The sequence below is a fragment of the Atta colombica genome, unplaced genomic scaffold (genome assembly GCF_001594045.1).
Source record: "Atta colombica isolate Treedump-2 unplaced genomic scaffold, Acol1.0 scaffold102, whole genome shotgun sequence".
In the NCBI taxonomy this organism is placed as follows: Eukaryota; Metazoa; Arthropoda; class Insecta; order Hymenoptera; family Formicidae; genus Atta; species Atta colombica.
The window spans coordinates 1,714,087-1,727,921 of NW_017259187.1; the positions used below are offsets into that span (position 1 = coordinate 1,714,087).

Sequence of the window (13,835 nt, forward strand, 5' to 3'; positions counted from 1 at the left end):
AAATGGAGAATATATAAATTATCATTTTCAAAAATTTCTCTTCTCTTCCACGCGTTAATAAATTTACGGTATCATTTTTAGGTGCACCCTTTTTAAGGGTTCGGCAGAAGTGAGCTGTTGGTCTGATTGACAAAATGACGACCGACATCTCGGTGGTGCGCGGGGGTTGGGACCCCACGCTTCAACAAGAGATTGTCGACGAGTACGAATACGACGGAGGAAACTCGAGTTCGAGACTTTTCGAACGCTCACGTATCAAGGCGCTAGCTGGTACGGGACCTCTATCGATTTTCCTTTTCAATTGTTTCATTTATATATATTTATATATATAAATGAAATTTATATATTTATCACAGTTATTTCTTATGCCTTTTACAATTATTATTTTTATTCAATAGTATGATTTGTTTTCATTGATACTTAAAGCTCATTTCATAATACTATTCTGTAATAATAATAATAATAATAATGAATGACGATGCTACTGGGGTACTATGAATTGTTTTTAGAAAATTGTATGGTTGGGATTATCAAAGAACCACATCCTTTTGAGATAATTGTTTTAAAAGTTCGATAACTTCATGAGTTTGTAACAGTTGTTTCTTAGATTGAACGTAGTCGAGATATGTGTATAGCTATCATTGAATATCTATATATTGAATAAAAAGTTAAACTTATTAAGTATACATAATTGAATCGATTAGAATAATATTGATCGTTGTGTAAGTGAAAATATAATAAATATTGAATTATTAACTAAGAATGAATTATGATAAAATTGTGTTTGATCTTCGAGGTAAAGAAACTTTATATTAATCATTTAAAACCTATCTAAATTTTATTTAATTATTTTTGAACGATGTCATACTAAATAATTTAGATACATTTAAAGTTAGCATATATTATATTCCTGTAATTCATAACGACAATAATGATGTCACTACATTGTTATTCCGCAGGTTTTATACATAGTAAAAAAAGCTATGCAACAACAATGCTGTCGTTAAAAGTTATACAGCCTTAATATATATTCATTGACTATTCACTAAGATCATTATTGTGCGATCTTCTTTGCCAGGTGAGCGTGAATTAGTGCAAAAGAAGACTTTCCAGAAATGGGTCAACTCTCACTTAGTCCGATGTTCGTGCCGAATCGGCGATTTATACGTCGATCTGCGAGATGGCAAGATGTTGATAAGGCTGTTAGAGATCTTATCGGGTGAACGTTTGCCACGTCCTACCAAAGGCAAGATGCGCATCCATTGCCTGGAGAATGTGGAGAAGGCGCTGCAATTCCTGCGTGAGCAGAGGGTACATTTGGAGAATATGGGATCCCACGATATTGTCGACGGGAATCCACGTCTGAGCCTGGGTCTCATTTGGACGATAATCTTGCGATTCCAGATTCAAGATATTACGATCGAAGAGACGGATAATCAGGAGACCAAGTCCGCCAAGGACGCATTATTATTATGGTGTCAGATGAAGACCGCGGGTTATCATAATGTAAACGTAAGAAATTTCACGACATCGTGGCGAGACGGTTTGGCGTTCAATGCGATCATACATAAGCACCGTCCAGATCTGATCCAGTTCGAAAAACTTTCCAAATCGAACGCGATCTATAATCTCAATAATGCCTTCAACGTTGCGGAGGACAAACTCGGTCTCACGAAACTACTGGATGCCGAGGATATCTTCGTCGATCATCCGGACGAAAAGTCCATCATAACTTACGTCGTTACGTATTATCATTATTTCTCAAAGATGAAACAGGAGACTGTGCAAGGTAAGAGAATTGGCAAAGTGGTCGGTATCGCAATGGAGAACGATCGTATGATACACGAATACGAGAGCCTCACCAGCGATTTACTGCGCTGGATCGAGGCCACGATAGAAGCACTTGGTGATCGCAGGTTTGCGAATTCCTTAGTCGGCGTCCAATCACAACTTTCGCAATTCTCGAATTATCGCACAGTAGAGAAACCACCCAAATTTGTAGAAAAGGGTAATCTCGAAGTATTATTGTTTACTCTACAATCGAAGATGCGCGCAAACAATCAGAAGCCCTATACGCCCAAAGAGGGTAAAATGATATCCGATATCAATAAGGCATGGGAGAGATTGGAGAAGGCTGAACACGAACGAGAATTGGCTTTGCGCGAGGAATTGATTCGACAAGAAAAGTTGGAGCAGTTGGCAGCTAGATTTAACCGAAAAGCTAGCATGCGCGAGACATGGTTGTCAGAGAATCAGCGGTTAGTGTCGCAAGATAACTTCGGCTTTGATCTCGCTGCCGTAGAAGCTGCTGCAAAGAAGCACGAAGCTATCGAGACTGACATTTTTGCCTACGAAGAACGTGTACAAGCCGTCATGGCGGTTTCACAAGAGCTTGAGGCGGAGAACTATCACGACATTGAGCGTATCAATGCTCGCAAGGACAACGTGCTACGATTATGGAACTATCTTCTGGAATTGCTGCGTGCTAGGCGAATGCGGTTAGAACTTTCCTTGCAGCTACAGCAGAACTTCCAGGAGATGTTGTACATACTGGACAGCATGGAGGAAATCAAGATGCGACTACTGACGGACGATTACGGCAAACATTTGATGGGCGTGGAGGATCTGTTGCAAAAGCACTCTCTCGTCGAAGCGGATATCAATGTGCTCGGCGAGAGAGTCAAGGCTGTTGTTCAACAGAGTCAGAGATTCCTAGAGCATGGAGAAGGCTATCGACCATGCGATCCGGCCATTATCGTCGAGCGCGTGCAACAATTGGAGAACGCGTACGCCGAGTTGGTGCGGTTAGCGATCGAGCGTCGTACCAGGCTCGAGGAATCTCGGAAACTCTGGCAATTCTATTGGGATATGGCTGATGAGGAGAATTGGATAAAGGAGAAGGAACAGATCGTATCCACGGGTGACATTGGTCACGACTTGACTACCATTAATCTGCTGCTGTCCAAGCACAAAGCATTGGAAAACGAGATACAATCACACGAACCGCAGTTGATGTCAGTTGCAGCAGTTGGTGACGAGCTAGTTCGGCAACAACACTTTGGCTCCGATCGTATTCAGGAGAGACTTCAGGAAATTCTCGCTATGTGGAATCATTTGTTGGATCTGGCGGCTTTCAGGAGAAAGCGACTTGTAGAAGCTGTCGACTATCACCAACTTTTCGCAGACGCGGACGACATTGACATCTGGATGTTGGATACTTTGCGACTCGTTTCGTCAGAGGATGTCGGCAGAGACGAGGCAAATGTGCAATCGTTGTTGAAGAAACACAAAGATGTAACAGATGAGCTTAAAAATTATGCCACTACTATCGATCAACTTCATCAGCAGGCATCAACGTTGGGTGAACAGGACGCAAAATCGCCAGAAGTCCTAGAAAGACTGACTTCAATAGATAACAGGTACAAAGAACTCCTCGAGTTAGCCAAGTTGCGTAAGCAGAGACTGCTAGACGCTCTGTCATTGTACAAGGTATTCAGCGAGACCGACGGAGTCGAACAATGGATCGGCGAAAAGAATAGAATGCTGGATACGATGGTGCCTGCCAAGGATATTGAAGATGTTGAGATTATGAAACATCGCTATAACGGCTTTGAAAAAGAAATGAATGCAAATGCATCCCGCGTCGCCGTGGTTAATCAATTGGCCAGACAATTACTGCATGTCGAACATCCGAACTCGGAACAGATAATCGCGCGACAAAACGAACTGAACCAGAAGTGGGCCGAGCTGCGCGAGAAGGCGGAGGGCAAACGCGAGGAATTGAACTCTGCACATGGTGTGCAGACGTTCCATATCGAGTGTCGCGAGACTGTGTCCTGGATCGAAGACAAAAAACGAATTCTGCAGCAGACCGATAGTTTGGAAATGGATTTGACTGGCGTAATGACGTTGCAACGTAGACTGAGCGGTATGGAGCGCGATTTGGCGGCTATTCAAGCCAAATTAGACGCCTTGGAGAAGGAGGCGGAAGTCATACAGAAGGAACATCCGGAGGAGGCTGCGGTGATACGCGAGAGAATTGCGCAGATTCATCTGATTTGGGAACAGCTGACGCAAATGTTGAAAGAGCGCGATGCCAAGCTCGAGGAGGCAGGAGATTTGCACCGGTTCTTACGCGACCTCGATCATTTCCAGGCGTGGCTCACGAAAACGCAGACCGACGTTGCCAGCGAGGATACGCCGACCAGTCTTGCCGATGCCGAGAAACTGCTTACACAGCATCAGAACATTAAGGAAGAGATTGACAATTACACTGATGACTACCAAAAGATGATGGAATATGGCGAGCGATTAACGACAGAGGCTGGTGATGGTGACACGCAGTACATGTTCCTGCGTGAGAGACTAAACGCGTTGAAGATGGGCTGGGAGGAATTGCATCAGATGTGGGTGAATCGTCAGAACTTACTATCCAACTCCTTGAATTTACAAGTATTCGATCGAGATGCGCGTCAAGCAGAGGTACTCTTATCACAACAGGAACACATTCTTGCCAAGGATGAAACGCCGGCAAATTTCGAACAAGCGGAACATATGATTAAACGACACGAGGCTTTTATGACTACCATGGATGCCAACGATGAGAAAATCAACTCGGTTGTACAGTTTGCCGGACGTTTGGTCGATGAAGGACACTTTGCGGCCGATAAGGTGAAGAAGAAGGCCGAAAACATCAACGAGCGTCGACGAATTAATCGCGAGAAGGCGAATCTACTTATGGAGAAACTCAAGGATCAGCTTCAGTTACAGATGTTCCTACAAGATTGTGAGGAACTCGGTGAATGGGTACAGGAGAAACATATCACTGCTCAAGACGAAACATACAGAAGCGCGAAGACTATTCATAGCAAGTGGACTCGTCACCAAGCGTTCGAAGCGGAAATCGCCAGCAACAAAGATCGCTTGCAGCAATTGCAGCAAGCCGCGGACGAATTGATTCAACAAAAACCGGATCTAGCGGAGATTATTAAACCGAAGGTCGCCGAATTGGCGGAACAATTTGTCGAGCTGGAGACCACAACTCACGATAAGGGTGAACGATTGTTCGATTCGAATCGCGAGGTCTTGATACATCAGACCTGTGATGATATCGATTCGTGGATGAACGAATTAGAAAAGCAGATAGAGAGTACCGACACCGGTTCTGACCTAGCGTCCGTGAATATATTGATGCAGAAGCAACAGATGATCGAGACTCAAATGGCGGTGAAAGCGAAACAGGTTACTGAATTGGACAAACAGGCGGAACATTTGCAACGTACAGTACCCGATGACAAAATGGAGGAGATTAAGTGCAAAAAGGAGAAAGTCGCCCAGAGATTCGCTCAGCTCAAGGCACCGCTCATCGATCGTCAACGACATCTCGAGAAGAAGAAAGAGGCCTTCCAATTCCGACGCGACGTCGAGGATGAGAAGCTGTGGATCGCAGAGAAGATGCCGCAAGCAACTAGCACTGAGTACGGAACTTCATTGTTTAACGTTCACATGTTAAAGAAGAAGAATCAGTCATTGCGCACGGAAATTGAAAATCACGAACCCAGAATCAATTTGGTATGTAATAACGGGCAGAAGCTGATTGATGAAGGACACGAAGACAGTCCCGAGTTCCAGAAACTAATATCCGAATTGACGGAGAAGTGGCGCGAGTTGAAAGATGCGGTCGATGATAGAAATAAGCATCTGTTGCAGAACGAGAAGGCGCAGCAGTACTTCTTCGATGCCACTGAGGCTGAGTCGTGGATGAGCGAGCAAGAGCTGTACATGATGGTCGAAGATCGTGGTAAGGATGAAATCTCTGCCCAAAATTTGATGAAGAAGCATGAATCGCTTGAACATGCGGTTGAAGATTACGCGGAGACGATTCGCCAACTAGGCGAGACCGCTAGGCAATTAATAAATGATCAACACCCGTTGGCTGATCAGATCGCCGTGAAACAATCGCAGGTAGACAAACTGTACGCCGGTTTGAAAGATCTGGCTGGTGAACGACGAGCCAAACTGGATGAGGCACTCCAGTTGTTCATGCTAAATCGAGAAGTCGATGATCTCGAACAATGGATCCAGGAGAGAGAACTGGTCGCTGGTAGTCACGAGTTGGGTCAGGATTACGACCATGTGACGCTATTGTGGGAGAGATTCAAGGAGTTTGCGCGCGATACAGAAGCAATTGGTTCCGAGCGAGTGGAGGCTGTCAATGGCATTGCAGATTCTCTTATCGCCACCGGACATTCCGATGCAGCAACGATCGCTGAATGGAAGGATGGTTTGAACGAAGTTTGGCAAGACCTGCTGGAACTGATCGAGACCCGCACACAGATGCTGGTGGCCAGTCGCGAGTTGCACAAATTCTTCCATGATTGCAAGGACGTTCTCGGCAGAATCTTAGAGAAACAAAACGCCATGTCCGACGAATTGGGTCGTGATGCCGGTTCGGTGTCCGCCCTCCAACGTAAACACGCCAACTTTATTCAGGATCTGTCCACGTTGCAGAATCAAGTATCGCAGATCGAGGAAGAATCCGCTAAACTGCAGGCAAGCTACGCAGGCGACAAAGCGCGTGAGATTACAAATCGTGAGGCCGAGGTCGTAGCAGCATGGAACAATTTGCAATCGTTATGCGAAGGCAGACGAGCTAAATTGGAAGATACCGGCGATCTCTTCCGATTCTTCAATATGGTCAGAACTCTGATGATCTGGATGGATGACGTTGTGCGCCAGATGAACACATCTGAAAAACCGCGTGACGTCGCCGGCGTTGAATTGCTGATGAATAATCATCAGAGCTTGAAGGCAGAGATTGATGCTAGGGAGGATAATCTAATGGCGTGCATTAATCTCGGAAAAGATCTCTTAGCTAGGAATCATTATGCTAGCGCGCAGATAAAGGAGAAATTGGCGGCATTAACGGATCACAGAAACGCATTGTTGCACCGATGGGAGGAACGTTGGGAGAACTTGCAACTCAGTAAGTTGCATTTGCTATTTAAAAAAATGCGTTCTTGCATACTTGTATGATATATTGTCTGTATGATATATTTAATATTTACTTACTTACGTTTGCTATAGTTTTGGAAGTTTACCAATTTGCTCGAGATGCGGCAGTTGCTGAAGCATGGTTAATTGCTCAAGAGCCATATCTTATGAGTCAGGAGCTTGGTGTAAGTAATTAAATTGCAAACACAAATTTTTAATTGAATATATATTTTTTTAACTTATATTCTTTACAGCATACTATCGACGAAGTTGAGAATTTAATCAAGAAACACGAAGCTTTCGAAAAATCGGCAGCTGCACAAGAAGAAAGGTTTAGTGCCTTGCATCGACTTACTACTGTAAGTAGTTATGAAAAATCTCTGACTAGATAGAAAAGCTTGTAGAATACTTTCTGTTGTTGTCGTCTGTGTCGTATATTTTTTTAAATAAGTAATCTTCCACAATAAAATTTCCATTATGTCAGAAATTAATACAATTTATAAGGTATAGAACATGATTTAACATATAGAAATAAACAATCTTCATATTTTAATGCAGTTCGAATTGAAAGAGTTAAAGCGACGAGAGCAAGAAAGGGAGGAAGAAGAAAGACGCAGAAAGGAGGAGGCGGCAGCGGCAGAGGCTGCACGTTTGGCCAAGGCAACACCTGTTACTAGTCCAGATGAACCACCTAGCGATAGGTAATACAAATATTTTTGTAATCTGTGTCACAATGTTACACATGATGAATGAATTGTTTATTACAGAGCTGAAACTGACGGGGCAACAAGTGGAGAACGTGGAGAAGATGAAGGACACGGTAATATAATTGCATATAATGGATATGTTTTGGGTTTTACTAATCGAATCAACTTTTCTCGGTATTTACCGAATCTTCTAATTCTGTCTACGGTTTTGTATTCTATTTGAAGATGCTGATATAGAATAACCGATATATAACACGCACATTGTTTAGAATATAATGTTGAGTGCTTTTTTCTAATAGAATTGTATTTTCGAGTTTGACTATTGATTTGGCGTGGTAATGATTGCGATTGGTAATAATATTGTAAACTGAAAGAGAAAAAGCGGAACAAGAGTAACGTTTCATCTCTTCTCATGACTAATAATCGCGTGTAGAGTAAAATCTTGCTTTTGACATAAAATTCAACTCTGATGATTTACGTATTATGAATATGGTTTGTCTGGATAAGCATGTGATATCGCTAACAGCACGTTTATTTTTGCCTTTTCCCACCCAAACCCGCCGAAATTTATTCCGATCCATATCGAATCCGTCTTCCATGTCATCTCATTTTATCCAACCCGAAATGCACCCTAATGCGGCACGGAATGCACGAACCACAGCGGCACATCGCAAGGCTTCTACACGTACACCACAGCCTCAAGATAAACCCAAGGAAGGTGAGTGTTATGCGATATGAAACTTGTCAAAACGTGAGAATAGACTTCTACATTGAGAATATCTTTCTAATTCTTCCGCAACTCTTTCGAAGCTACAAGTGGATCATATCTTGTGTATAGGTTCACATAATTTCACAAACTGGTGATGGATGATCAAATCACGTCTTCATAGCAGTATTTAACGATAGCTTTGTTCTTCAGATTTCATGTTAGCGTTAAGTCACACATCGCAATAATCTTACATTTTCCAGCATATTCGTAGCCACGTCGCACCTATCGCTTTCGCATAAATCACCATTTTATTAACTTTTTCTCTAGCAGGTGATGGCCCGTTATTCTGCCCAAGATGTCTCTTCTGTCGCCTGATATCAATTATGTCACGAGAAAATCATTTATCAAACATTTTTGATATTTAATATGCACATGTGTAAAATCACATATAATATTCGCTTTGATATGATGAAATATCAAGCGAATTTCTAATAGTCACAATTTCTGGTCATACTAATCCATTGTGAACCATTTCATTCTGGTAGGTACATTTGTTAACTATACTATATTTCGTTCTCGTCTATCGCATGATTACGTTAAAATATAATGCTTAAATATCTTATTGCAAGATAAGCACGTTCGAAATCATCTCATTATTCTAAGTCTATAGAAGCAAGAAATTGGGTTCTGTCCTTTATGTACGTGTCGTATAGGATTTACTTGAATATTCGGACGGTCATACCACTACGAAGAATCATTGGATTCGTGATTAACTCATCGACTTATGCTTTTACGCTAATCATCACAGCAATCGAGTAATTGTTATTGGTATAACCGTGACGAATATATATCACGTATTTAATGATGTATTATCCAAATAATACATAGCATGATTTTGTGATTGGTGTGGTGTAGTGCATGCACAAAGACCTAGACAGTTGTCTTTCCGGGAAGGAGATGGGACTCAACCTGTCACGCCAACATCTGTGAAAACTCCACCGCATAGTACTCGCACGCCAACAAGTAAGTGTTCGCAAATATTCAAATCTCAAGCCACATATGTTGAAAGATCATTTATTAATATTTCCTGCCATTAGCTGCCACGATATTACCATGAGTGATTGTTTTAGTTCAATTAAAATCTTGAATGATCATTCACTTTGATGTAAACCATATAATAAACGATTGAGGAATATAAAAATTGACACACAAGTCGAGATCAAGTCGTGCTGAAATAGTCTGGTTCTTCTCCGAAGGCATTATTCGCCGGTACTGGTCCATAAGGACACAGACTGCCATTTTTATCCACAAAACAACAAGCTTTTATAACTCGCAATACCTCATCCACTGATCGCGGTAGATCTTGATCGTTTATCGTCACGTGGCGTATAATTTGCTGTCTATCTATAACGAATAGAGCTCTGTATGCATACCCTTGTTTCTCGTTTAATACACCGTAATCCCGCGCTATTTGATGATTCTTATCGGAGAGCAGTGGAATCTTCATTTCGCCCAAGCCTCCTTGTTTACGCGGGGTCGTCACCCACGCGAAGTGCGAGAATTCAGAATCTGTTGAGACTGCTACTACCTCTGAGCCTAGTATAAAACGCAGGAATTAATGATAAGAAAATGTTATCACATAAGTATAAAATCTCGAAACAAAACAATTTGAAAATAACTTCTTTTCTTTATAAAATTTTGATTGTTTGACGAATTATTCTTTATTGATTTCATTATTGAAAATTTTATTTATACTGTCATTAAATGGGGAAGAAAAACTTTAACCAAGTAACTTTGTACCAAGAGTTCGAAATTCGGCAATACGATCGCTAAATTGGATAAGTTCGGTGGGGCACATAAATGAGAAGTCGCATGAATAGAAGAGAAGTATCAGATATTTCCCCGCAAAATGCTGTGACGACAGTTCCTGCATCTTCAGATCGATTATTGCGACAGCCGACCAAGGTGGTGCGGGTCGTAACACTGCTGGTATTAGTTGCGGTGGGCGCGGCGTTTCTAAGTTTTTTGCACAACAAGAGTTCATCTCGTGTAATTTTTTACACTTAAATAATAATATCAATTCTTCAAGATTAAGTATTCCACGCTCCTAAGCCGCAAATCATCTTGATCGCGGATACATAAAACCATGGCGCATAAAATCGCCATGCACAAAACTTTTTACGATCGATTTGATTTTTATTTCTCGTCAGACTTCATTCAGTGGCAAAATTAAAAAAATAAGCATACTTTGATTTTTCGTTTAAAAAAACTTTTGAAAACTATTGAAATATATATAATAAATATTTATATAAATATAAATTTATAAAATATATATTATGTATATGTATAATTATAAATAAAAATATTTATATTTATACATAAATATAATATATAAATATTTTTTTAATTAACGTAGCTGTTAATGTGATGCGATAAACACACGAAATGTATCTCCTACTTGTTACAGTTTGATAAGCGTGCATTGCTCATTTGGCATCTTATGCATGAGCATGTTGCATGTGTGTATTTTCGTATTATCGTATATTCTCTGTAGTTAGAAAGCATGAAAAAAAAAGTAACGTGTAACACGTGGATGTAAGGACTATTAGCAGCAAATTGTTTACCTGATACAAATCTCTGCTACAAGCTAGGGTACAAAGTAAGTAAGCTAATGAACGTTATGTGTGTTGCGTACATCGTAAAGCTCCGAAAGGAAGTGGTTCCGAGGCTGCAAGGCGTAAGGAACGAAGCCGCAGCAAGTCACCGTTCAGGAGCTTCCGCTGGAGAAAGTCCGCCAAGTCGCCAAGTTTAGATCGCAGTGGCGTGAGTGATGATGAGCACAGTATTCCTGGTAAGTGAATGGAAAAAAGAGACTTAAATAATCGACAGTAATTACACTTATACGTTTGCTCATTGGACGTCAAATTTCTTTTTTTTTCTTTTTTGTTACACATTTTTGTCACTCGTGTGATTATATTTCAATTTTGCTTTACATGTGTATATTTACAGCACGAAGTATAAAAACAGATGATCCAGACATGAATGATTAACATTTGAAAATAAATGTCATTACTCAAAAAAAATCGAGAACTATTATGGTTTTAATTCATGTTCGCGGAATTCTAAATTACTGTCAAAGTGTTATTTAGGTGGAAGTTGAGATTAAATGAAATTGGCATTTAATCTCTTTACTAATCAACTATGTTTTGGTTATGTAGGTTTTTAACAATCACTTTATTACCTGCTGTATATTCAAGAAGAGTTACATACACACAGTGATTATATGTTGTATGTATAATGGGGAAACACTCTTGGAAAATTATATCCTATCACATGTTAAGTCTAACAAATAAAGGAATGAGTAATCGGGGCTTGTTTTTGTCCAAGTGCTATTATAAGCATAAATATGTTAGTTGGAAAATTTAAACGTTAAATAAATGCATTCTTTAAATTAGAATAATGGAAAAAAATTGGTTCGAGAGAGAATTGTTATATTGGATATTCTATTAAATAAATGTTGCGACTAATCCTTCAAAATAATATCACTAATTATTTGCAGCTTCATCATCTACTCGAAGCAAGAGATGCAGGTGGTTTTCCTCGTATAAACAATTCATAATTTATCCGAAATAGTAAATTGCTCCTTATTAAGCGATGGATAGTAAAATCCGTTATCTTTTCCAGAGCCACGAAGTCCAAGCGACGACGAATTCGAAGGACCGTTACAGCGGAAGCACGAGTGGGAAAGTACGACGAAGAAGGCATCCAATCGCTCCTGGGACAAAGTATACATGGTCGTACGCGGGCAGAGCTTATTTGTATATAAAGATCAGAAGTCGTACAAAGCTTCGCCCGATCAATCGTACAAAGGAGAAGCTCCTCTTGATCTAAGAGGCGCGACTATTACTGTAGCGAGTGATTACACTAAGAAGAAACATGTCTTCCGAGTCAAGTCAGTGCTCGATATTATTATTATACATATATTTACGCGTTCTGCGATATTGATGTAGATATCATTGTAAAGTGTCTTTTTTTTATAGGTCGCAAAGCGGATCCGACTTCCTGTTCCAGGCCAAAGACGATACCGAAATGAACGACTGGGTATCCGCATTAAATCAAGCGGCACAAGGAACATCAGGTGCAAGCACATCTAGGGCTCATACCTTGCCAGCCCCGACACAAGCCGAAACTAAGCGGCGTAGTTTCTTCACTCTCAAGAAAAAGTAAGTGTTCATTGGGAAATTTTGCTATTGCAATATCGTATACCAGAATTTTAAAATAATATGGATATTTGAACGCAAGAATTTTAAGCGAATAAATTGTGTAAAAATTTTTACAATGTTGACAAATAAAATATTACTGTCTTATGTCGTAATAAAATTTTAAATCTATGATGGACATCTGATAATGTTGCGAATATTTATATTATGAATTGTGTGAGTTATTAAGTTTTTTAAATCAAGACGTGTATTGTATATAAGTCTGTTAATTTGTTATTATCATTGCTTCATCCTTTCGAACATGTCCCGATGAAATTGATAGAGAATATTCTGTTAGCAATAAAAAAATACGCGTTTATCATCTTCCATCACTTTACTTCCCTTTAACAATATTCCTTATATTCCATTTTATAACATTAATTTTTCTTCTCGAAACAATCTTTCTTTTCTCATCGATTCATCTGTTTGAAATATTATTTCAATTAATCATTAAACGACACGAGCAATGTTTTACTTGATTACGTAGAGAACATTATTCATCGTTATCATTTTCGAGTGACGGACGATCATCTCGTAAAGCATAAGCCAATGATTCGAGAAGATGTGCGCCCTCACTCCACATCATACGAAATTCCATCCGTCGTTCCTATTGTATTCGATCATATTGCATTTATCATATTTTAGAAAAGCCAAAAAGTAGAAAGCGAAACCAATGAACGTATGAAACAGTACACAATTGGAACAACATTTAGAAATGCGGTGAGTCGCACACACAATCCTCTAGATCATTCTACCGTCGTACACTATTGCACGATTATAATCGATCATCATTCCAATTTTTTTCTTTTTTTATTTGGTCTTTCGTTATTATTAGCTTCTGAAAATACAACAGGAATGTTCTTCCAATTGTGAATGCGGAATGATTACATAAAAATTCTCTAAAACGAGAGGATTTGGATGAGTGTAGAGCTTTCTGTATTTCGCAAATCTTGCAACAAAGTGCTTAAACGATACGCAACAAGAATAATTGGAGAGATTCTATGTTGATAACAAATTTCTACAGAGAGTCTATCATCTAAAGATTCTCGTGTAGTAATGGCGGATATGTGAAACGCAATTGTTCTCTACATCGCATCGTTTGACATTTACGTAAATAGGTGCTTTTTAATATGCACATATATATACACACGTATATATATATATATA

The 13,835-nt window shown here is 40.0% G+C and overlaps 2 protein-coding genes across 5 annotated transcripts in view; one reads left to right on the plus strand and one right to left on the minus strand.

Moving 5' to 3' along the window:
• The window catches only part of LOC108687609 (spectrin beta chain), a 38,454-nt gene that overhangs the window by 23,336 nt on the left and 1,283 nt on the right, over positions 1–13,835 (plus strand). Inside the window, exons 2-12 of one of the 4 annotated variants that reach the window (XM_018193467.1) lie at positions 82–270; positions 1,079–6,985; positions 7,087–7,178; positions 7,248–7,352; positions 7,552–7,694; positions 7,761–7,813; positions 8,362–8,418; positions 9,325–9,432; positions 11,114–11,260; positions 12,094–12,361; positions 12,450–12,632. In XM_018193467.1, the coding sequence (XP_018048956.1) occupies positions 135–270; positions 1,079–6,985; positions 7,087–7,178; positions 7,248–7,352; positions 7,552–7,694; positions 7,761–7,813; positions 8,362–8,418; positions 9,325–9,432; positions 11,114–11,260; positions 12,094–12,361; positions 12,450–12,632 (7,199 nt within the window). In that variant the 5' untranslated portion in view covers positions 82–134. The remainder of the gene's footprint in view (positions 1–81; positions 271–1,078; positions 6,986–7,086; positions 7,179–7,247; positions 7,353–7,551; positions 7,695–7,760; positions 7,814–8,361; positions 8,419–9,324; positions 9,433–11,113; positions 11,261–12,093; positions 12,362–12,449; positions 12,633–13,835) is intronic. The other 3 variants (XM_018193475.1, XM_018193484.1, XM_018193493.1) reach the window with 3 other exon arrangements.
• On the minus strand, positions 10,126–10,615 carry LOC108687626 (putative peroxiredoxin sll0755). The gene has a single exon (XM_018193504.1). The coding sequence runs from the start codon at positions 10,451–10,453 to the stop codon at positions 10,190–10,192; it is 264 nt and encodes an 87-aa protein (XP_018048993.1). The 5' UTR covers positions 10,454–10,615; the 3' UTR covers positions 10,126–10,189.

What these genes read in the sequence shown, in the direction of transcription:
- LOC108687626 (XM_018193504.1), bottom strand. Translation starts at nt 10,453, where the DNA reads ATGAACTCTTGTTGTGCAAAAAACTTAGAAACGCCGCGCCCACCGCAA.